The following is a 25,548-nucleotide window of genomic DNA, read 5'->3' as shown; positions in this document are numbered from 1 at the left end:
ATGGTATAACTTTTGTGATACAAAATTTGTATTATATGGACCAAAATTGAGTATCTAGGGATACACGTGCGTCTTTTAAACCGGAGGAAAGGAGGAAGTAAAAAAACCCCGCAGATTTGGGCCCTGGGAGTGGATACGCGTTGCAGGTATAAATTGTGTAGAGAAAACACATGCAAAACTCGCGGAAACAGCTCAAACGGCAAAGGTACCCAACAATTTATGCATGCATATGCATGGAGGGTTTGTTGGGATTGTTTTCTGCAACCAATCCAACGGCACACCTGGTTTAGGCAAATTACAAAAAGCCGTTCTGGGCAGACTCCATTCTAATCAAGAAGCAGAGTCCTGCCGTGTCCCTAAAAACAATCTCGAGAAGCCAACGGATACTTTCTTTTTCCTTTCCTTTTTGCGATGGAGCAGCGGCTTTATTGCCCGTGGTAATCGGCGGCCAAAAGGTGTGCCAGAGGAGCATCCTCCAGTCACGAATCGGTCCGCTGCGAAATGTACAGCTATGGCGCTTCCGAGGCCAAGCAAAGGAAAGAATCACACTTGGCCAGGCACTCCCGGCGCTCGGCACACAGAAGAGCTAGCCTCGATACCGATGCCAGAGACGAGGAGGCCACCGCCATCTTGGAGGGTGACGGGAAGACCGAGGAGGATGGTGGTGGCGACGGAGGCGGAGGCGGAGGAGGAGGAGGAGGGAGGCTGTATGTAGCCGTCGGGAAGGACGAAGAGGATGGTAGGTCCAACCTCCTATGGGCCGCTCGGAATCTCCTCGCCGGTGATGAGAAGCTTGTGTTGCTGCACGTCCACCAGCCCGTACACAGAATCATGACTGGTAAAATTAAGATCCAAACTCTCTGCACAAAGTAGTGAAGATACACAATAAAATGTTTTGCTTCTCCACACTGCATAGTACTTATATTGCTGTTGCTTTTGTCTTCAGTCACTTGCTTAATTAGTACTTCCTCCGTTTCTTTTTAGTCTGCATATAAAATTTGGTCAAAGTCAAGCTTTGTTATCTTTGACTAAGTTTGTAGAAAAAAATGTTAAGATTCACAATATGAAATCAATATTGTTAGATGCATCATGAAATTACTTTGCATACCATATAGCTTTATTATTGTAGATGTTGATATTTTCTTCTACAAAGTTGGTCAAACTTTAGAAAGTTTGACTTTGAACAAATCTTATATGCAGACTAAAAAGAAACGGAGGGAGTACTACAATCTATCTCTCAGTTCCTAAATATAAGTCTTTCTAGAAATCCCAACAAGTGACTACATACGAAGCAAAATGACTTATGTTGTACTCCATTTAAAATGTCTAAAAAGACTTATATTTAGGAACGGAGGGAGTATATGTCTGTCTCTCTATCTATGTATCTATCTATTTATATGTCTGCCTGTCTGTCTATATATGTATTTATCTATCCATCTTTGCTGATCAAATTCTTCTGTCGCAGGATTCCACACGGTTGATGCAAGCCAGCTCCATGAGAAGGAGCTCAAGGCGTACAGGATGGATGAGCAGGAGGAGATGAACACACTTTTGAACCACTACCTCGACTTTTGCAGAGATTCTCTCATGGTCTGCTCAGCTTAAAACCGGCCAATTCCATTCTGAAAATCATGATGCATGTATTTTATTCACTTCTTGTTGATTCAGATGAAGAATTTTTTTTTTTTTACAGATGCAAGCCGAAACGCTGGTGACCGAGAAGAACAGTACTGCGAATGGCATCATCAAGCTCATCGAACAGAATCACATCACAAACCTTGTCATGGGAACATCCTTATTCTCACCTGACATCCAGACCAAATACACCTTCGTAATGAGGTTTTCATTGATAAACACACACACTGCGGTCTAAGCTTGTTTCTGTGCATAGATATATAGGGGAAAGGACCGCGATAGTTGTGCAATTATATGTAAATTTCTTATTTCCTGTACGTGAATTAATGTCTGCGCTATTGTAAACAAGCGGCCATAAAATAGCTAGGCTGCACAACCAATTAATCGGTATAATTCGCTGCCCTTGTGTAAGTTGCCACACAATCCAAAATGTGTCTTCCTTGTGTAGTAGTATTACTTACTTAGCAAATAACAATTAATCACAATAAACTCCCAATACCAAAACACTACTAGTATATATGGTAATATGGCTTTACTACTTATCATCTCCCCTCCCCCACTCTCTGCAGTATAAATTACAAGTCAAATACTCCATTTAGTAACCTGATTTATGTATGTTGATTGTAAAATCTTTCATGTGGACAGGAAGAGCAAAGCACCAAATTCAAGAGTTGCAGCAATTGTGCATCAACAAGCCAAACCATATTGCCAGATCTTCTACATTTGCAACGAGACTCTTGCTTGCTCTAGGTATGACTGTCATGCATGCATTGGAGCCCTCAAGTCAACATAAAAAATATTGCTACATAGAATCTGCAAATTTCAGCTCGAGCGACTACCCAAAGTTATTTCCAGATGACAAAACAATGGTTCATCATTTTCAGGGAGGCCACTCTGTGTTTGACAAAAGTAGAGTCAGCGCAAAGCAACTACACGAGCAATGATTCAGACAGATCCGAGTTCCCTGCAAGATCCCAATCACTATCACCAGGGCATACGGGTTTCTTCGGCTCTACAGATCAGCAAGCCCTTGAACGACGATCCAAGCAGATAGTTAGCTATACATATCCTCTGTTAGCAACGATAACAAATAGCAAGGACAACATATCAGGTGCAAAGGGACAGTCAATTCATACGACGACGACAGAGTTCTCCCTGAATCCCAGCCAGCAAAGCTTTGGAGGACCTTCACCAGCTCTCAAGGATTTCAACAGCATGAATGGTTCATTGATGCCTGTTTCAGTTGCAAGCTCTAAAGAACATCAACACTCTATGGTAAGCCATTTTGGACCGAGCAAGTTTATCTAAGCATAGCCACACCTTTTTCATTTGAATTGTCGTATTTATAGCGAGACATATTGGTCGCCCATTATCCAAAAAACAAAAACTACTAATGGGAATCAAGTACTGCATTGTTCAAAATGTGTACACGATATAGTCCGCTTGCTTATGTGAACATCGGAGATGTGCCACTTGCTTCTAATTATAGTAAGGTAGTTTTATAATTGATGTATTCCATAAGCAACAACAGTCAATATTAGAACATTTTTTCAAAGTCCTCATTAGTATCGAGATGTGCATGTCGTTTTTCAGAGGCACAATCAAGGACTGAATTGGAGACACCTAGTTCTGAAAAGAGACATTTGGGTGTTGCTTGTTGGTTTTCCTTTTGATAGAAGAGATATTCATGAAATAGAGAATGCCATCAGGAGCTTTGGGAAGATGCTGCTTTGGGACAGAGCTAGGAGTACTAAGGCTGCATTGATGGTTCAGATTAGAGTGGATGAACTCAGAGATGTGCCAGTTAGCATTGTGATTGGAGACTCTGAAAATCCGAACTCTGAATCCTGGATAGTGCATGTTGTTATGGTGCAGCAAGAGGCTTTGGGGGAGGGACCTCCAGATGAAGATCCTATTCCCATAGATGGCAACTCTCATCCACAACCTGTAAACCCTTTTTTTCACCCAAATGAGCTCAACCACTTTCTGGGACCTGTTGCTCTATACCAAGCTCAGGATATCATGCATAACAACCAGGGCAACTTCCATCAGCAAGTCCTGCGGAAGGCTGATGTAGGTGATGACAATCATGAAGAAGAGGAAGAATATCTGCCTGGGTGGGGACACTTGGCCATGGGAGCAGAAATTGATCATGAACTTGAAGGAGAATTTCTGGAATTAGCTGAGTTAATGCAACCACTAGATGAACAGCAAGTACCTGAGGAAATGCCAGACATGGATGCTAACGATGATATCACCATATCTGTTGGCTCAAATGGGGCTGATCTTGCTCACCAGGAGGGGGATGTGCCACAACTTTTGGTGGGAAATGATAACTTAAACCCATTGGGCCCTGTTCAAGAAATTCTCAATGGCCCTCCAGACCTCAACTTAATGCTTGGGCCACCTGAGGCCCATCAACTAGTCCAGAATGTGCTCCCCCCACTACAGAATGTGCTTTACCCATATGTTTTCCATTTGGAGCCACAGAATGTGCTCCCCCCACATGTTCTCCATTTGAATCCAGCAGTGCCTGCTGTAAGTTCTCAGCTGCAGTCCACTGATGCATCTTATGCAGCGGAGCCACCCCTTGGATCTAAGAAGAACTTTCTAGTTGATCTTAATTTAGACTCAGAAACTAATCAACCTGTTAATCCACCTCAGCCTGTCCATTATGCTGCATCTAAAGAGGACAATTCTTTCTTTGCTCTGAACTTAGCTGCAGGAGATGACACTGTTATTCAGCTTGCTGATCTTACTTCTGTTCCTCTGAACTGGGAGGTTAAATCTGAAGATAGCGAATCTGTAGATGAAGAGATTGAAATCAATGAGCTTAGCCCTGACATCAACTCCAGACTTTCAGCCAACTCTACAAGCAATGAGTTTTCTCAAGAAGGTTCCGATTCTAGCTGCTCTCCCCCACCAGGTTTTTCCATCAAAGGCAAACATAATTTTGTACCCCCACTTAACACTATTTCAGCTAATCACATTATTGTTGCTGAAAGCCTTGGGGCTTGGAAGCCTCACTTTGCTGATGCTGCTAAAGATCTGCCAGCCACCAAGGTACCATTGGATTGGATTAACTTTTTTTTGCTCCATCTTGTTAACCCCAGATACATTTGATTGGGCGAAAATGTTTCTGCAATCCTCAATGTGGCAGATTATATTAGAAGGAAGCAATTGCAAAGAATTCCTAGATTTTTTCATTACTAATTCATGCCCTACTAACTTGGCTCCTGTCTATTCCCAGGCAGTCATAGAGAGTAATAGGAGCCCCTTCTCCACTCGAGGAAAAGATGGAGCACCATCTCCACCTAGCAACCAAAAGCTCAAAGGGAAGAGAAAGGAACGTCCTCTTGTGGTGGAATCTGAGGTAAGGAGAAGTGAGAGATTGCAACACATTAACAAAGGTTTAAAAAAAGACTTGCCAAGATGTCAATTGTATGGCCTGTCTAGCTCAACCTCCAGCTTGCAATAGCAAAATCATTAAAAATCTAAATATCTCTTATTGCAAGGTTGATGCAAAGAACTGCACCGAAGAAAACCTTCAGAAGAAAAAAGTTACGAAAGGAGGAAAGCCACCAGCATGGAAGGACTAAAAAGATGCATGATGCTGTTGAGAAGAAGAAGAAACAAGCTGCTGTTGGGTGCCAACAATAGCTTTAGGGGACATACTTTCATATGCCCTATTTCTGCCCCTGTACTAAGCACTTTTGCTTGCATGTTTCTGATAGTTTGGACTATACTTATGTGGAACCTTATTTTGGCAACATGGACCATGAATGTTGAACATGTCTGTTGGACTGTTGGATATATGTTTATATGGAACCACTTATTATCTGTCTGGTGCTCCTGGTCTTTTGGGGAACAGTGTCCAATCATTGGTATAATGAGCTGCTATACAAATGGTTTTTAACCCCTTTCCGCAAAGGCATTTTAAACCGTCGCCAAGTGAGTGTGGGAGATAGGGGGATCCTTCCCACACGACCCAAAAACTGTCAGGGATAGGTAGTAGGAATGCGGGCATCTATCCCAAACGCCATTCTTCACACAACTGTTTGTGATATATCGAATACCCCAGATGCTCCATACTTGCTACTCGTGTGTGCTGGCATTACCATCGCAGTCGGTATTTTGTGGTGCTACATTTACGATGCGCGAACCGTCACAAACAGTTCACGGTTATAGAACATGTATGATAACTAGACAATCACACACATTCACTTTTCACTAACCGTACGCGCTAACTAATTAAGAAGATTAGCTCATCATCATATGAGTGTCGGATAGGATTACAAAACATCAAACCGTCGTAACAGTGTTGTACATGATAACTATCACACACGCTATTCTTTGGTGCAATGTTTGCGATGTGTACCACATCAGAAACAATTCATGATTGTAACTCATGTACGATATGACAACTATCACAAATATTTAGTTTGCTCAAACTGTTTGTGATATTATCTGACATCACACACGCTTTGCAAATGGCAACTGTGTGCATGCTCGCACACTTTTCCTCTTTGTGAACTGTGTCGGATTATGGTGTATATCACACATGTTTGTATTTTACCGATCATGTGCGTTGTAATGACCTATAGAGTGTAATTTCACCCAAATTTAATTGTCGATATTTTAAAATGTATCAAATTTGAATTTGAAAGTATGTTATAGCTTTATTCATATCCATCAGGTTCAAACAACCAATTCATTATTCGATTCATGGGTACGTATGTTCAAGAATTACATAAGCACCAAATAAAGAATGATGAACCACAGTTGTATACTTGTACTATTAAAGACGATAAAGAAAGAGGCGAAATACGTTATGGTTACTGAACAGGGTGAAGTGGAATGCCCATATTGTGCCCTCCTCCATGCAGAAAGCATGCACGACTCTAGTCCAACCGCTTGTTATGGCCGACCTCCCATCATTTACTGTCTTCATGAACACATCTAGATAGTCATCGTGTTCTGGTACAAATACTTTAACCTTTGGATGCTCATCAATCATGTAGTTTGAGAGGTAATCTTGAGTAAACTGTTTTGGGAACAACTACAAAGGAAAAGGATCGAGACGTTGTCATCTAACACAACTCATTATGGGTAGTAAAAATAAGGTTGCAGTGTTCTTACAATCTTACTTACCATCTTGCAGTTTGCTATTGTCTTGGATAAAGTGTATATAAATAGTTTAATTGCCTTCTTTTCACCCGTTTTACTAACAATTTTTATCAGCTTCCTCACTAGATGATGGTTCATCAATATCTCAGTGTCCATACGTAGAAAGGGTCGAAGCACGGATCTTTACCGATGACATATGTACCTAAAAGCACCAAGTTCATATTAGAAGATCAACAACCACTACTACAGAAACATGCATTAACGACAGTGCCCAAAAAACTGTTGGTCGTTAAACACCCGAGTTGAGTTCCCGCATGATTGGATCAGTCTACGTAATACCTTCAACAACCACCAGATTGCCCGTTGCTAAGTAAGCGGTTGTTATTGTTGTGATATTGTTTTGCGCGTACAATGCTCTAACAAACTCACCTCTCAGTGTGTTAAAAAATATTCACCTCTCCTTTATCTCTCCTCCCATCTAAAAGAGAGCGGGACAGTTGAATATTTTTAGCGCAAAGTGCTGGCAATTTCCATCAGATAACCCTCTATAACAGCCAACAAATATTTATAATCTGTTAGGATCCCATCCCTCTGCATCTCTTTCTCCTCGCCTCCCCTACCGTGCTCAATCCACGACACCTCTACAATCCATGGATCGCATCTTCCTTCTGTTCTACACCTATCCGTGCTGCATCCTGCACCTCGCCGGTCGCCTCGACCCTGGCCCAGGAGCGTCCGCACTGCCGTCTGAACGTTGTCGGTAGCCTTGACCCCGTAGCGCCCGCGCTGCTGCCTGTACCTCGCCGGTCGCCTCAACCCTAGCCTGGTCAGGCGCGTCCGCGCTGCCATCTGTACGTTGCCCTCGACCCCAGTGTGCCCGTGCTGCCGTCTGCACATCCACCAACGCGATTCCGTTGCAGGTTTGTTGGTATTCCAGTATTCGTCCTTTGTTTTTTTGTTGCACGGGGTCTTCATGTACTGTATTGATTGGTCGGTTAACTTATTTTTCTACATAGTCAACTAATTTTTGCATTACCATATTAATTAAGCTTTGTATTATTGTAGTGAGTACTCCAGTAGTCATGATGGATATTCACTGCAACAATTTACCACCATGTGGAACCAGAAGTTCAATCAGTGGTTCAAAGAGAAGGTAAGACAAAATGTTCCAGAATAATGTGTGTATTTACGCACATATGCAAGTACATTTCTATATCTCCGTATGAAGATGGTAGCATAGCTATCTATTACTCCATAGGTAGCTAGCTTGCACGAACATGATAACATGTTTTACTGGCTATGGCATGAATAGATTTAGATATCGTGTTTAGATTCGAGATAGACTCCTCTGCACACAGAACAATGGGGTGGTTGTAGTTTTAGAAGAAGGGGATAACGGTAATACAGTAGAATATTCTGGCATATTGACACTTCGACTGGATTCACGTATTTAACAAAGAGCATGGGATGAAGAAAGACAACAAACATGGAATCCTTAGTCTTAACCTGCAGTGTTTGCTTCGAACAGATGAGCCTTTTAGTCTGGCTAGCCAAGTTTCCTTTTTTTTGTCAAGGACAATCTTATTAATTCTCTGGTTACTTTCCTTTAGCTTACTGCTTAGGGTGTTCATAGCCTTGCTAGTTTGCTTGTTTTTTGCCGCTAACTTGTACTTATACCCCCCCCCCCCCCCCCGATAACTCCCTCACTAGTCTCTTGTAAATATGTGACCCTCTATACATTGTTGCTTTATTTTAAAGGTCAGTGGGAGCCACTCCCACTGTCACAAAGTTCCAAAAAAAATAAACGTATGGCATGCGGTAATGAAACATCCATCACGCCATTCTTATAATGTACCACATGGATAGTCCAATGATGAAGCCTCTTAACCCGAGCCTGACGACAATGGCGACGAAGATGACTTGCTTCAAAATTCGACAACAACATCGCATAGAAAGAGAACAACATGATGCCACGAATTTATGCAAGTCTTAATCTGTAGTAATCAATTTGCTTCATATTTTTTCTTTCACCTTATTAATAAATAGTGACACAAGTAGTTCTGTACTTACTTTATTTGATTTAGCATTCAGTAATTCATTTTCAATACATAAATATTCACTATTTAATTTAACTATACTTTGTACAACCTTTGTGCACACTTTAGAATAACGCTTTATGTATAGGTTATCCAACTGAGTTAGCAAAGAAATCAAGTGAGTAGCAGATTTCAGTAGAAAAAGGGTTACACACAGGCTCATATGCAAGAAGAGGAAGTGGTCAGAAGAAGTACGAGTTGGCTACAAAAGGTACTAGTCAAACATAAAAATATTATTCAAGCTATCTTCTACTGGATGATATAATGTGGTTGCTTGTTTTCATAGATGTGATTGATGCACCGACAAATAGACAAGGCTTGTTTAGTACAAATTGGGATGCAGATGATTCTGAAAGTGAGTTTCTAGGTAGCATGTATTGTCCCTAGAATTATTTCTATGCTTTATTGTCTTCAAGTTACTCATAATATATTACAGGTATGAATGATGAAGTTGATGCCAGCAATGATAGTGACATGGGAGATGATATGGATGAATTTTATGGTATGAAAAATGTCATTTTTTATATTTTATTCCTTCATCCACCCTACTACAGATTGGTTGTATGCTTCCAGACACTGCAAATGGTGTAGATGAGTTAATAGTTGATGAAAATATTGAATGTGAATAATCCCAGGCTAACCATTGCCTTGCAGCTACCACCAAGACTAGTAAGCACAACAATGGAACTGGATCTGTTTACGAAAATCTGGAATTAGAGCAAGATATTTGTGAGGACCAGCATTAAGTAACGCTATTTTGTTCTTCTAAACTAAAAGCTTCCGAGCAAGACAAACAAGTACTTGTAGAAAAGTACAATGGCATGGTGCAAGAAGTGTCAGAAACTAAGCGTCTTATGTCTGAGTTCTCATGAAAGGCAACATGATCAAGTTGTTCTTGTACATTGATTTTCTATGCATTTATAATTCGTGCCAATTTATTTACAAGGACTGACTTTCATAAACTACTCAACATTTTGTAGGATTGATGGTCCACGGCAAGATATAGAAGCATCAGACGGTGTTGTATTCACCGATGAAGAATGATATCCATTCAAACAATGATGGTGTCCCATGATTGAAGATTGATTAATATTATATTTTCTAGTTGTCTTGTTTTCCAAATAGATATGAGCAAGTATATTGGTCATATAAGGAGTGCTTTTGACTCAAATGTCTTAAATGACATTTTAATTGAAGAATTGTATGTCAGAATTTTTGTATTTCTATTAATAAAGAGGCTATGATCCTTTCAGTTCAGATTATTGTGTTTCTATATTATTATGGATGTTAAAATTCAAATGTTGGATGTTGTGTAAAGCGATCGTTGAACGGAAAGTTATACTAAATATAAATGGTTTTCAAGTATATCAAAGTGGTGAAGAGAGTGGTCGGCAATGATACTTTGGTCCCCATGATAATATTATTAGCATCCTTTGGTCACCATGATAATATTATTAGCGATGGCAAAACTTGTTGTTAATACCATAATTGTGGTTGTTATTGCCTTGGGATTGACGACGACACACCCTCTCGTCGTTATAAGAATAACGACTGCAAAAGGTATGTGGTCATTATACTTTTAACGACGGGGCCTACTATGACCAGCAGATTGTGGTCGTTATTGACCTTTAACGACCACAATCGGACTTTCAGCGACCACATTTACCGTCGTTGAAGACTGTTTTCCTAGTAGTGAACTATTGCACAATGATGTAGTATAACACTCCCTCCGTCCCATTACATAATACTCCCTCCGTCCCAAAATAAGTGTCTCAACTCTAGTACTAAAGTTAGTACAAAGTTAAGACACTTATTTTGGGACAGAGGAAGTATCTTACAACATTGTGGTATTGATCCATGCTCTTTCGTGCCCATCCTTGTTTTCGTTTCAAGCAGGAGAGGCGTCCGACGACTCTGACAAGTCCCAGTCTGAGGTGAGCGACGAGGACAACGAAAGCAATGTGAGACCATCATGATCCATCTGCCAACTTTTTCCCCATGATCCCCTAACTGCTCAACATGTTCTGAATATCTGAAAACTTGTTGTGGTTAGGGGGACTTGTGATGCGGCACGCAAAGCAGCAGCTGGGGGAGGGGGTCTCTAAAATGTCGCCGCTTTCGCTCATTGCTAGTGTCACCGATTGATTATGGATGGTTGCTGTTAGTTTAGCTCCTTAGTAGTACCTCCTAGTCTTTCAGGAGGCTGATGCTGGTAGCTATAGTCTGTTCACCGATTGATGATGGGTTGTTGAATGTACTTACTGTTGTACCCGTGGCTGTTTAAGGAATACTTTCGCGTTGAAAGAAATAAAATGGTCTTGATACATGCTTGTTTGAAATCCTTGTATCTCACTGTCGCTGGAACAACGCTCGTCAAGTTTGTGAATGTTTGCTATGGAGCCCAAAATTGAAATGGACTACAAAAAGTTTGAGGCCCAAAAAATAAATGAATCATATAAGGCCGCGTCCTATAAAATAAAAAGGCTGAATTCTTGGGCTCGGCCCATGTAGTTGACACAAATTGCTTGAAAAAATATATAATAAATGGGCTTGGCCCACAAAGACGGTTGAACTGGACCGGGCTGAATATTGTCAGTGATCTTTTCAATTGGTTGCAATTTTGCCACGTCAGATTGCCACGTCGGATCCGACATGGCCTGGGCAGACAGCCAGTGACCAAAACAAAAGGTCATGGGTTCAACGACTTTCTGTTTTGGTCGTAAATGTCTACGACCTTCTCACAGAGAAGGTCGTTAATTTCAGTTTACGACAGTCAGCTTTTGACCTTCTATTTTTGGTCACAAAATGGTCACAAATGAAAAACAATGACCTTTCAGTGACCAATAGTCAAGGTCACAAGTTGACATATTTCTTGTAGTGATTTCACCCACTTATCCTGCCAGTGGCACGTCATTGGACGATGTTGGGCGAGCCAATCCATCCCCAGAATGCCGTCGTACGCTCCTATCTCCAGCTCGCGCATGGGTGTCGTGAAGGTGTGGCCCTGCATCCACCACTTGAGGCCGGGCACCATGAGGTTGCAGGTGAGTTTGTCGCCATTGGCCATGCGCACCTCCGTCGGCGGCATCTCTTCGGTGGCGAGGCCGAGGCGATCGACGAACGCCTTGTTGACGAAGTTGTGGGTACTACCCGAGTCGAGCAGCAGCAGCATGACCTGATTTCCCACGAGCGCGCGCAACCTGATCGTGGTCGCCGAATCCGTGTCGTCGAGCGCCTGCGACGAGAGGAGGCAGCACTCTGGCGCGTCCATGGCCTGAGCAGGGGGTTGCGCCACTGGGCTCGGGTCGTCGAGCAACTGCAGGGCGTGGATGGTGTCGTCCGAGAGCACCTCGCCTTGGTCGCCCACGTTGATGGTGAGCAACTGCACGCGTTTGGCGCAGCGATGCTCTCTGGAGTAACGATCCCCGCACTTGAAATAGAGGTTGTTCGCACGACGGAAATCGCGCAGCTGCCGCTCCCGCGCGTAGTCGTCTCCTTGTGCACGGATCGGCGTGGCCGCGGCGCGCTGTGGTGGTGCCACTATGGCTGCTGGAGGTGGTCAACCCGCCGGCGTGATGCGAGGGCGTGCACGGGTCGTGCCCAGTTCTTCCTCTTGGATGCGTGCGAGCACCGAGGCGCACGTGATGCTGGAGGGTGCCTGGAGGCGCACCGGGGCGCGCGGCTCGTCCTTCAGGCCGAGGAGGAACTGCGTCACGAAGAATTTGGTGTTGATCGACCGATCGAGCGCGAGCAGGTGCTACATCTGTTCGTCAAACGCGGCGCGCTACTCGGTGACGGTGCCTGTTTAGCATAGTTGCAGCAACTTGTGCATCACCACTTCAAACTCGTCGATGCCAAACTCCTCCAGGGTCGCCGCAGTGAAAAGATCTCATGTGATGTCGCGATGCGTTTGTTGGAACGCCTGGAGCCAGTGTGCAGCCTGGCCGTTGATGTAGAGCGCCGCGGTGGCGACCCAGTGGTGGGCGGCCACCTTGTAGAGCTCGAAGTGTAGGCGAGGCAGCGGTTCAGCCACAAATATGACGCCGTGCCGTCGAACTTGGGAAAATCGTGCTTCAGAGGCTTGTGGTACTCGTTGGTGTGGTAGACCGTCGGAGACGCGGTCCCCGCAGCGACGAATCCGCCCTGTGGCGGCAAAGGTAAGAGCGGCGGCCGGTGGTCGCCCAGGCACGTGTCCGACGAACACGGGGGCGCTGGATCCGGCACCGGGCGCGGGGACGGTGGAGGAGGAGGAGGCGGAGGAGGTTGCTGCTGCGGGTGGGCGGGCTAGTGAAGGTGCGTGGTGACCGAGCCCGTCGGAGAGGCCGACCCTTCCACCGTCTTGCGCGTGAGATCGAGGTCCGCTTGGGTCAGATCGAGTTGCCGCGATAGACCGCGCACCTCCTGCGAGATCTGGGCGTTGAAGGCGGCCTGGAGCTCGATCTGCTTCTCGTGCGCCACCTTCTGGTCGTCGACCTTGGCGAGCAAAGCCTCGAGCATCTTGGTAATGTTGGTGTTCCCTCCGCCCATGGCGATGAGAACTTGCCGCGTCGCCACCGAGGCCTTGGAAGGAGCCGTGGTCCTATGCTGAAGGGGATCGAACCCCACGACGAGATTTTGTGCGGCTCGCCGAGGCATTTCGCGCCGGCGCGGTGGATGTTACCCATCCTCAATCGAACACCAGGAAGAAAAAAATTCGGCAGAATTTGGCTTTGATTACCAGCTATAATACCCCAGGGAGAGGGAGAGGATCTAGATCGAGCAACAGGACGCGAGGAGCAGGAGAAGGCTTGAAGAGGAAGGAGGATTCGATTGCAGAGGGAAGTTAGATACAGAGAAGTGTCAACACACGCATGCCACTCACGGCCTCCTTTAACGTCACCCACACTCGCCACTTGGCCGGCCAGCTGGCTGGGCCCACCAGTCAGCTCTAGTGCACACCAACCATAGGTTAGGTGTGACACCTGGGGCCTCCTCAAGGAGAGGCTGGCCGAGCTTTGCCCTGTGCCCGTGCCCTTGGGCATCGACAGCTCCTACCTTGCTGCTGCCGGCCTCCTTGACAACCACATGCCCAGCGCGCCACAGCTCTTCTTGCTCAAGTTCTGCTGCTATGACCGGATGGGCCTCCTGCACGGTAGGTGTCAATTTAACCACATAACCATGCTACTGCTCAATTTTTTATGGATACGCGTTAAAAAAAATTAAAAAAATCTAACGGCTACGAATTTCGAAGTCTAACAATCAATGATCAGATCTTTCTGATTATTGTGGGAATTTCTAGCTAATTTCTCTATTTTTTATCCGTATTTTCTTTTAATATATTAATAATAGATTAGTTTGTTTCATTATGCTTATGGTGGAACCCAGCTTCTGTTTTGGAGGCGTCCTATAATTATGAGTATAAAAATTGCACTTGAGAAGAGAAAAACACGTGAAATTAAATGTGGGCTGGCCAAACTGAGAAACGGCAAGGGTGGCGTGTGCAGCCACTGAGCTGCATACTCACGCCAACCCAACAATGGAGATGGAGGGGTTTGTTAAGACAGTTTTCTGCAACCAATTCAACGGCACACCCACTCTAGGCAGATCAGTTTCTTCTTCATCGTCGAAGCGACAATCTTTTTAATTGAGACAATAATGGCTATTCTTTTTCTTTTTGCGACGAAGCCTCACGAGCTTTACTAGCCGCCGTGTCAAAGTGCCAGAAGAGCATCCTGCAACCACAAATCGGTCGGGTGCTTGATCTTGTGATCCAGCTGGGAGGGCTCTATTGAGAGAAATTTATCCATCTATTTGACGATCTTGGTCCTGCGAATTTGCAAGAGTTTGTAAGCCTAAGCCTGCTTCATCATCATCTGGCAGCGTGATGTACAGCTACGGTGCGAGGAAAGAATCCTACCTGGCCAAGATCAGGCACTCCCGGAGGTCGTCGTCCAGCAGCCTAGGGAAGCTATATGTGGCCGTCGGGAAGGATGAAGAGGACGGTCAGTCCAACCTCCTGTGGGCGGCTCGGAACCTCCTCGCCGGCGGCGACAAGCTGGTCCTGCTACACGTTCACCAGCCCGCCGACAGAATCATGATCGGTAAAAGCTCCAAACTTTGACAATCCGCATAATTAAATGTTTTCTATCCGTCTGTCTATCTATCTATCTATCTATCTATGCTGATAAAATTCTTGTGTCGCAGGATTCCGCAAGATCGATGCAAGCCAGCTCCAGGAGAAAGAACTCAGGGCATACAGGTTGTCTGAGAAGGAGAAGATGAACACACTTTTAGACCAGTACCTCGATTTCTGCATTTCTTCTCTCCAGGTCAGTAAGCTAACTCATTCTGAAAGCATAGAGCATAGACTTGGTGATTGCTCTTCTAGTTCATCTCATCTCGCGCATGACTGTTCTCTCAACAAACAAATTTACAGATGCAAGCTGAAGCGATGGTGATCGAGAGTAACAGCCCCACGAATGGCATCGTCAAGCTCATCGATCAGAATCACATCACAAACTTTGTCATGGGAACATCTTCCTTCTCACCGTATGTCCAGACCAAATACAGCTTCATAACGAGGTTTCATCGATAAACACGCACATCGAAATTGTCAGCGGGTAGCGCTGCAGTTTCTATATATACACTAGAGCAAATCACTGTGTTAGTTATATGTATATGTAAATTTCTTATTTCTTATGAATTCTCTGCTATTCTAACAAGCTACAAGAAGTGACGATAAAATAGGCGGATTAACTCCCAATAATTAGTTAGCAAAGGGCAATCATGAATTGACATTAAACACCGAATAAACAAACACTACTTCCTCCGTTCCATAATGTAGTGCATATAGATTTTATGAAAAGTCAAACTTTACAAACTTTGACCAAGTCTATAAAGAAAATTATTTATATCTAGAATGAGTTCTTTTACTGTACCCTGGAATCAATATAAGCCCTCCATTTCGCCTAATCCAATGGCTGATCTTATCTGATACTCCAACCTAACTACTAAGGAGTACTACCAGAAGACACTTGGGAGTACCTTGAGCTTAGGGGTAAAAACGTAATCATTTAGGCAGTTATGCCTGATCTTTTTATCCACATTAAATCTGAGTGCGTTACGGCTGATGCACATCACCTAGACTCAGTCAATCGCTGTTGGTTATTTCTGAACTCTTTACGAAGCGGGAGAGACGCCAGCGATCAGCCTGTTCTACGCGCACTGGAACCGTAGAATCTGCGCCAACCATGGTTGGCCGTCGGCGTGCTTGCTTGAGCGACGACTACCGGCTGGGCAAAAGATTGGCGTCAACCGTACCGTCGCCACCAGAATAGGGCCGCGCTAAACGGTGATGGACACAACGACATGAGGTCGCATGGCTGGGGCTCTGTCGCGTGGGCATCTGCGGGAGTTGAATTGTTGTAGCTTCCACGTATAGACGCACACACCAGACTCTACCTAAATTTAATTGGACCGCGAAGACAATTTCTGAACACATTGACTAGAGAACTGATGAGCAGCGCAAACGAGTTCACTATTTTCCTCTGTTCTTCGCTGCAGATTGTGAATTTCTGTTTCAATTTCCCATGTACATGTTAATATCCACTCATCAATTTTGTCTACGGAGCAAATGATGTGATTATTAAACTGCACACAATTATCTAGTAGTGGCAGACTGCTGGGTATATCGCATGATTGAGATCCAGCAATGGCAGGCAGAAGGGTATATCACTTGATTGTGATCCAACAATGGCGTGCACGAAGGAGATTTGGCGGCTGCGGGGTGGTCGCCATAGGTTTGGGATTAGGGAGGACGATGCAGACACGCGTGCAAGTGGCACCGGCCCGTGTGGCCATGGTGGCGCAAAAGAACAAACAGGTGGCCATGAGCGATACCCTGGAGTTTCGCTTCTGGGAGCCGAGATTTATGATCAGATTGGGATTTTTTTTCGAGATAGATCAGCGATTAGATGAGGTCAAACAAAAATGACTAAACTGCCCTTTTAAATAAAGGGCTAGATTTAAGTGGTACTTCTGCCTCTGCTTAGGGAGTACCAGGGTACCGTAAAAGTTCTCATCTACAATACCAAATATATATAATATGAGATTATGTCTTGTAATGTATCCAATGTTTTCTACGTATTTGGTGTTATAGATGTATATTTTTTTTTCTCTCCAAATTTGGTCAAAGTTTGTAAAATTTGATATTTCAAAAATCTAGATGCACTACATTGTGGAACGGAGGGAGTACTAGCTAGCATGGCTTCCTTTACTAACTATTATCTCCCACTCTGTCTAAAGTCTTAAGTCGAGTACTCTAGTTAACAATCTGAGTTATTTATGTTGATTCTGAATCTTTCACGTACAGGAAGAGGAAAGTGCCGAAATCAAAAGTCGCAGCCATCGTGCATCTACAGGCCAAACCATATTGCCGGATCTTCTATGTTTGCAACGAGACTCTTGCTTGCTCCAGGTATGACGACTGACATGCAGCCCTCAAGCTAACATAAAGAAAACACCTTACGTTATTTCAGCTCGAGCGACTACCGTAAGTTATTTCCAGCTGACAAAAAAATGGTGTCATGGTTCATCATTTTTGTTAGGGAGACCACTCAGCTTACTTCAAAAGTAGAGTCACCTCGAAGCAGCAGCAGCAGCACTGATTCCTATCAATCTGAGTTCCCTGCAAGACCCCAGTCACTATCACCAGGGCATCCAAGTTTCTTCGGCTCCACCGATCGACAAGCCCATGAACGACCGACCATGCCAGTTAGTTATACTTATCCCTCGCCTGGATCGACAACAGGCGTAGTGGAAAACATATCGGGTGCAAGGCGGCAGTCAGTTGATATGACACAAACAAGTTGCTCACTGATTTCCGGGCAGCAAAGCACTGCAGGATCCAGTTCATGTTTCTCTCTGAAGGATTTGAACGGTATGAATGCTCCTCCCGTACATGCAAGCTCTAAAGAACAACGACACTCTATGGTAAGCCACATTAATTGGACTCAGCAGAGTTATCTAAGCATAGCCACACCGTTTTCGTTTGAATCATATTAATTTTATGGCTGTGTGCAGAAGCTGCAGCTAGGATAATTTTATGTATGTCTGTGTCTGTGTGTACAGACGCCAGGAGAACTATTCTTCCATTATCTGAAACCAAAAACTGTTATGCGGAAATCAAGTATGCTTTTAAATATAAATATGCATTATAGGCTAATAATAAGATATGAACATCAGAGATGTACCATTTGCTTCGTACTTTTAATAATACTTATTTGGATAATGTTGTCATGCATACCTAGAATTCAAAGCAAACACAATGTTTTATAGGTAGAAACTGATGTGCAACATGATGTGATTGAGCAACTGCGCCGAGTCCACAATGAGCTGGAGCGCTCAAAAAAAGAAGCATCCGAGGGCCAGCAGAAAGGCGAGAGGAATATGTTTGAAGCTTCTATGATGGTATATATGTTATTTGTAATTGCCACATGCCTTTATGTATCCATTATTGATGCCTAATGCACTATATTTTTTTCCCGAATTTTCTCTTGTCTAAACACATACTCCCTCCGTCTAAAAAAACTTGTCCCAAGCTTATCTCTCTGGTGCTAGATACATTCATTTGGGGGACAAGCTATTTCGGACGGAAAGAGTAGCATTTATATTCCATGGTGCATTTGTCTCTCAGTCTCAGCTAAGTGAACTGTTTCCTTGCAGTTCATGGCACGGGAGAATGCACTCCGCAAAGAAAAAACGGAGGTAGAGGAGAGACTGGGCAGAGAAAATACTGGACTCCGGAAGGAGCACCTCCAAATATGCAACGAACTGCACAAGGCAAATGAGAAAAGAGCAGAGCTGGAGGAGATGCTTCTCCAGAAAAATTACCTAGTGGCAGAGCTCGAGCAGTCGCAAGGAGAGCTGCAACGCGAGAAAGACCATGTCACAAAGCAAGTTGAGCAGATGTGCCAAGCAAACAGTAGCAGCGTCTTTGTATTTGGCTCTGCCTCTACCACTACTACTAGTGCCATTCCATTAACAGAGTTCAGCCACATGGAGATAAAAGAAGCGACAGCCAACTTTGATGACTCCAAAAAGATCGGGCAAGGTGGGTGTGGAACCGTCTACAAGGGATTTCTCCGTCATACTACCGTAGCCGTAAAGAGATTGAACCGTGAAGGCACAACAGGAGATAAAGAGTTCAATGACGAGGTATGTAATTTAATTTTCATCATCGTATATATTGAGAGCAACACATGCTGCGAGATGAGGAAAACTAGTAAACGGTGCATCTAACTAACTATGTGATTTTCCTCTGATCGATACATGTTACAGGTAGAAACACTTTGTAAGATGAGGCATCCGAACCTTGTCACCCTGATAGGAGTGTGCAGGGAGGCCAACGTGCTGGTCTTCGAGTTCTTGTCAAATGGAAGCCTAGAGGACTGCCTGCAGCACGACCACCAAAGAGAGGCGCTCTCATGGCGAATGCGCGTGAGAATTGCTGCCGAGATCTGCACGGGACTTATCTTTCTCCACTCCAACAGACCAAAAGGCATTGCCCATGGTGATCTCAAGCCCGACAATGTCCTTCTCGACGCCAGCTTTGGCTGCAAACTGGCAGACTTTGGGATCTCCCGTCCCTTGAATGTGACAAACACAACAATCACCCCTTACCACCGAACAAACCTACTCAAAGGCACAATGGGATACATGGACCCGGCATACATTGCCTCAGGGGAGCTCACAGCACAGTATGACGTCTACTCCTTTGGGGTGGTGCTTATGCGGCTGATAACTAATAAGAGCCCCCTAGGCCTTCCTCATGCCGTGGAGGCAGCCCTAAGAACTAACAAGTTGCCAGATATAGTTGATACTTCTGCAGGGGAATGGCCATCTGAGCCTACTGAAGAGTTGGCAAGACTAGCACTCAGATGTTGTCGGTATGAGAGAAAAGAGCGACCTGATCTTGAAAATGAGGTCTGGGATGTGATTCAAGCTATGTTGAACTATCCAGAGGATAAATGCAAGCCACCAACATTTTTCATCTGTCCAATGACACAGGTTCGTTAACCAATCAAAGAAACGATGAAGCACTAGCTAGCTTGGATCGTGTGATGCCTTGAGTCTCATCAACAATTATCTTATGTTTGCCTACAGTCTTTACAATTCAGTCAACACTTTTGTCAATGTCTACTAGCTACTCCCTCCGTTCCGAATTACTTGTCGCAAGTATGGATGTATCTAGATGTATTTTAGTTCTAGATACATCCATTTCTGCGACGAATATTTTGGAACGGAGGGAGTAGTTTGATATTAAGCTTGCATCATTTCTTATACTAATATTTTCAGGAGATCATGAGGGATCCATGCATCGCTGCTGATGGATTTACATATGAACGTGAGGCCATCAAGGACTGGCTTGCAATGGGGAACAAAATGTCCCCCATGGCCTACCTCAGTTTGGCACACCATGAGTTGACACCGAACAATGCCCTTCGCTTTGCAATTCAAGAATGGCAAAAGCGACAGCAACAATGATTTTTTAACCTTCCATTTAATTTGTATGATGCCACGTTTATGGTGTGAACCAAACGATTCTGAAGTGTGTACAGACAGTGTTAGAACGGAGAGAGAGGGATTGTTGCGGAATATAATGGATGTGTTATTGAGCCTCGAGGGTGAGTATATATCAAAGTTTTAAATCGCGGGCTAAACCATTTCGCGGCAAGCTCATTCAAACGCTACAGGCGCTATAGCTGGAGATAGCGGCCGCTAACCCGTTTCGCGGCTACAGTGCATGTGCACGCATATCCCACGTTCAAACTAGTACATGTGCACATTTTTCTCAGAAAACAGGGGATTTTTTTACAGAAAACAGAGGATTTTCAGGGTAAATTCAAACATAACAAGCATAATAGAGTTCTGCACCAGTTCAACACATACATATCAATATAAATCAAAGTCTGCAGCAGGCATAACATCACCAGTTCAGCAGTTAAGTTCAGTTACAGAATAACATCACAGCACGTCCATTACCCGAACCTAGACGTCTGCAATGCAATCTCCAGAGCCTGTCATGTGCATCTGTTGAATCAACAAACAAATAAAAGATGGATAGAATCAGAGGGCTCCTGTACCTCCTGGCGATGTCGACAGAGCGAGTGTTGGAGCCGTGTGAGACTGAGATGTCATGGTCGTGGCCGGCGGCGTGCCCATGGTCGCTGCCTTTGCCTCCTCCCCATAACTGAATCCGGCTTGCGGCAAAGAAGAAGCCTGCCGGCCGCCGTAGCTAGCAAGAACAGCAGCCGCCGCAACCTTTTCAGATGGGAGGCGGAGAAGGGAATGGGGACTGGGACACGCTTCTATGTTTACTGGAGGAGCTGCTATATGTATCTGGAGATATTTGGGCCGTTTCTGGTCTGTTTGGGCCCTTTTGGTTCAGACTTTTGGCCCATCCTGCGAAACTGCGGCGACCGCGACCCCAAATCGCGCCGTTTCGCGCGCGATCGCCCGGTTAGCGGCAGATCGCGGAAATTGATCGATTGCGTCGCGGGGAGGCTCCCAGCCCGCGATAGCGGCGCTATCGCGCAATTTTCGCCGGCGATCTTAAACTTTGGTATATATTGAGTACAAGACTTGGAGGGTGAGTATATATTGCCAGACGGTCGGACTGGAGAGAATAACGGCCGACGGGCTGACATCCCCCGCCTGTCGTAGCGGGAGCAACGTGGACGGTGTCGCGTCGCGGACGCGTTGACTGTAGAGGAAGCCGGCGAGTTGCTCAAGTGGATAATAGCCCTTTGTGCCGATGGCGAGGTAGCCGAGAGCTTAGGATGGTGTAGCCGTGGTCGAGGTAGCCGTGCAAAGAATGCTGGGGGATGTCGAGTCGGGGGTGACCGGTGTCGAGGAAGTCGCCGTGGAGCCACGGGCGCAAGGAGGCGTTGTGTTAGTCATGGGCGCAGTAGTGTCGAAGTAGTGATGCACCGAGTAGAGGACGGTGTTGATGAGGCATCGCGCCGGGTTTGCCAAGCCCAGGGACACGTCGTGGACGAAGGCACACATCGGTGTTGCCAGCACCGGGCATGCGTAGACAGACGAAGACGAAGTTGACAAAGCGCCGCACCAGGCTTGCCAGACCCGGGGACATGTCGTGGACGAAGGCACGCATCGGTGTTGCCAGCACCGGGCATGAGTAGACGATGGACCTGCACGAGCCATACGCCATGTCGAAGAAGCCGGAGAGGACAGCAGAGAATGACTCAACGACGGTTGCCGCGCCAATCAGCGCGGGGCCAAGGTCGCCCGCTGTTGTCGGAGTAGACGAAGTGGTCGGGGTAGATGATGGCGACGCTGGCGACAAGCTGATGCTGGACGAAGACGAAGGAGGTGGACAGGCAGCGGCGGCTATGGGGATAGCAGCGGCATCGCCCAAAGTAGAGCGGCGGCGGCGGCCTGACGGTGGCAGCGGCTAGGTTAGGAGCGCGGCCACGGTGCTCGAAATAGGCGAAGAACCCTAACAGCGTGACGAAGACCAGCGCGGACGGTTGCGTTCCTGCACCAAAGGAGGCGGAGCGGCGCATGCCACGGGAAGTCGACGCGCGGGTACGGCGGTGGACCGTGGGCCGCGACACTACGACCCGAAGGGGCGACGCAATGGCGGCGGGTAGGTCGGCGCGACGGTGGGAAGACCTCGGGGTGGCGGTGGGGACCGCGGGCCGCGGCGCTACAGCCTGAAGAGGCGGCGCAGCGGCGAAGAGCGGGTCGGTGCAACCGTGGGGACGGCCTCGGGGCGACGGGGACCGTGTATCGCGGCACTACGGCCCGAAGGGGCGACGCACGAGTCGTTGCAGTCGTCAGGAGAATCACATGGCGGCGGCGCTGCGGCACGACGGGGGCGACGCGGCGGCAGCCTGTTGCTCGATCGGTGGAGGGGTGCGCTGAACTCAGGGACGATCTTCACGGGATCTGCGGAGACGCGCGCAAGCAACTGGCCAGGTCGGTCACACGATGTAGATAAAGCGAATCATGGGCGGACGAGTAATCAATCCGATCGCTCGCGAGATCGAAGTGTCTACTGGATCAGATGAGGTGGCCGGTCATGACAAAAGCAGCAACCGAACAGAACACACGTTATACAGGAACGCGATCACCATGGCCAAGCCAAGACGTGTACGAACAGGTTGTCCGGGCCAACACCTGCACATGAACACACACCTGCATGAACATGTGAGCTAGTCCAAGCGGCGTGGATCGGTCATTGGCCCATCGCCCATTGCACACCTGCACGTTGCGAGGGCGGCCGGAAGCAGACCTAGCCTAGCAGACGTTCCAGTCCAATCCGGCGCGCGCCACTCAGTCGCTGACGTCACGAAGGCTTCGGCTGATACCACGACGTCGAGTGTCCATAATTGTCCCCGCGTAGATGGTTAGTGCGTATAGGCCAGTGGCCAGACTCAGATCAAATACCAAGATCTCATTAAATGTGTTAAGTATCCGCGAACGTCGACCAGGGCCAGGCCCACCTCTCTCCTAGGTGGTCTCAACCTGCCCTGTCTCTCCGCCACAAAGTAACAGTCGGGGGCCGTCGGGAACCCAGGCCCACTTCTGCCGGGATGGAGCCACTGAAGGAAATATGCCCTAGACGCAATAATAAAGTTATTATTTATTTCCTTATATCATGATAAATGTTTATTATTCATGCTACAATTATATTAACCGGAAACATAATACATGTGTGAATACATAGACAAACAGAGTGTCACTAGTATGCCTCTACTTGACTAGCTCGTTAATCAAAGATGGTTATGTTTCCCAACCATGAACAAAGAGTTGTTATTTGATTAACGAGGTCACATCATTAGTTGAATGATCTGATTGACATGACCCATTCCATTAGCTTAGCACCCGATCGTTTAGTATGTTGCTATTGCTTTCTTCATGACTTATACATGTTCCTATAACTATGAGATTATGCAACTCCCGTTTGCCGAAGGAACACTTTGGGTGCTACCAAACGTCACAACGTAACTTGGTGATTATAAAGGAGCATTACAGGTGTCTCCAAAGGTAGATGTTGGGTTGGCGTATTTCGAGATTAGGATTTGTCACTCCGATTGTCGGAGAGGTATCTCTGGGCCCTCTCGGTAATACACATCACATAAGCCTTGCAAGCATTGCAACTAATGAGTTAGTTGCGGGATGATGTATTACAGAACGAGTAAAGAGACTTGCCAGTAACGAGATTGAACTAGGTATTGGATACCGACGATCGAATCTCGGGCAAGTAACATACCGATGACAAAGGGAACAACGTATGTTGTTATGCGGTCTGACCGATAAAGATCTTCGTGGAATATGTGGGAGCCAATATGGGCATCCAGGTCCCGCTATTGGTTATTGACCGGAGATATGTCTCGGTCATGTCTACATTGTTCTCGAACCGTAGGGTCCGCACGCTTAACGTTGCGATGACAGTTATTATGAGTTTATGCATTTTGATGTACCGAAGTCAGTTTGGAGTCCCGGATGTGATCACGGACATGACGAGGAGTCTCGAAATGGTCGAGACATAAAGATTGATATATTGGAAGCCTATGTTTGGATATCGGAAGTGTTCCTAGTGAAATCGGAATTTTACCGGATTGCCGGGAGGTTACCGGAACCCCCCGGGAGCCATATGGGCCTTATTGGGCTTTAGTGGAAAGGTGAAAGGGGCTGCCCATGGTGGGCTGCGCGCCTCCCCCCCTCCCCTAGTCCTATTAGGACTAGGAGAGGTGGCCGGCCCCCTCTCTCTCTCTTTCCCCCTTGGGAATCCTATTTGGAATAGGATTGGGGGGAGTCCTACTCCCGGTAGGAGTAGGACTCCTCCTGCGCCTCCATAGGGCTGGCCGCACCCCTCCCCCTTGGCTCCTTTATATACGGAGGCAGGGGGCACCTCTAAACACACAAGTTGATCATTGAGATCGTTCCTTAGCCGTGTGCGGTGCCCCCTGCCATCATATTCCACCTCGATCATATCGTTGTAGTGCTTAGGCGAAGCCCTGCGTCGGTAGAATATCAAGATCGTCACCACGCCGTCGTGCTGACGGAACTCCTCCTCGAAGCTTTGCTGGATCGGAGCCCGGGGATCGTCATCAAGCTGTACGTGTGCTAAGAACTCGGAGGTGCCGGAGTAACGGTGCCTGGATCGGTCGGATCGGGAAGAAGACGTACGACTACTTCCTCTACGTTGTGTCAACGCTTCCGTTGTGATCTACAAGGGTACGTAGATCATACTCTCCCCTCGTTGCTATGCATCACCATGATCTTGCGTGTGCGTAGGAAATTTTTTGAAATTACTACGTTCCCCAACAGTGGCATCCGAGCCTAGGTTTTATGGTTTGATGTTATTTGCACGAGTAGAACACAAGTGATTTGTGGGCGATATAAGTCATACTGCCTACCAGCATGTCATACTTTGGTTCGGCGGTATTGTTGGACGAGACGACCCGGACCAACATTACGCGTACGCTTACGCGAGACCGGTTCTCCCGACGTGCTTTGCACACAGGTGGCTTGCGGGCGACTGTCTCTCCAACTTTAGTTGAACCAAGTGTGGCTACGCCCGGTCCTTGCAAAGGTTAAAATGGAGTCTATTTGACAAACTATCGTTGTGGTTTTGATGCGTAGGTGAGATTGGTTCTTGCTTAAGCCCGTAGCAGCCACG

General features: G+C 46.1%; 2 protein-coding genes across 2 annotated transcripts; both read left to right on the top strand.

Annotated features, from left to right (window-relative positions):
- Positions 1 to 501: 501 nt before the first annotated feature.
- LOC147974230 (U-box domain-containing protein 33-like) lies at positions 502 to 20,498 on the top strand. Its single transcript, XM_087519422.1, has 9 exons — positions 502 to 838; positions 1,466 to 1,590; positions 1,694 to 1,839; positions 2,281 to 2,385; positions 2,520 to 2,910; positions 18,174 to 18,305; positions 18,561 to 19,052; positions 19,176 to 19,904; positions 20,193 to 20,498. Exons 1-9 carry the CDS (start codon positions 502 to 504, stop codon positions 20,379 to 20,381), a joined length of 2,646 nt encoding a protein of 881 aa, XP_087375548.1. The 3' UTR covers positions 20,382 to 20,498.
- Positions 14,553 to 17,931, top strand: LOC147974231 (U-box domain-containing protein 36-like). The gene is made up of 5 exons (XM_087519376.1): positions 14,553 to 14,938; positions 15,042 to 15,166; positions 15,274 to 15,386; positions 17,209 to 17,313; positions 17,919 to 17,931. Exons 1-5 carry the CDS (start codon positions 14,722 to 14,724, stop codon positions 17,929 to 17,931), a joined length of 573 nt encoding a protein of 190 aa, XP_087375502.1. The 5' UTR covers positions 14,553 to 14,721.
- Positions 20,499 to 25,548: the final 5,050 nt, after the last annotated feature.

This window comes from Triticum urartu, chromosome 4A (assembly GCF_056163025.1).
Source record: "Triticum urartu cultivar PI428250 chromosome 4A, HENAU_Tu73, whole genome shotgun sequence".
Lineage (NCBI taxonomy): Eukaryota > Viridiplantae > Streptophyta > Magnoliopsida > Poales > Poaceae > Triticum > Triticum urartu.
This window is presented reverse-complemented; position numbering and strand designations above follow the sequence as displayed.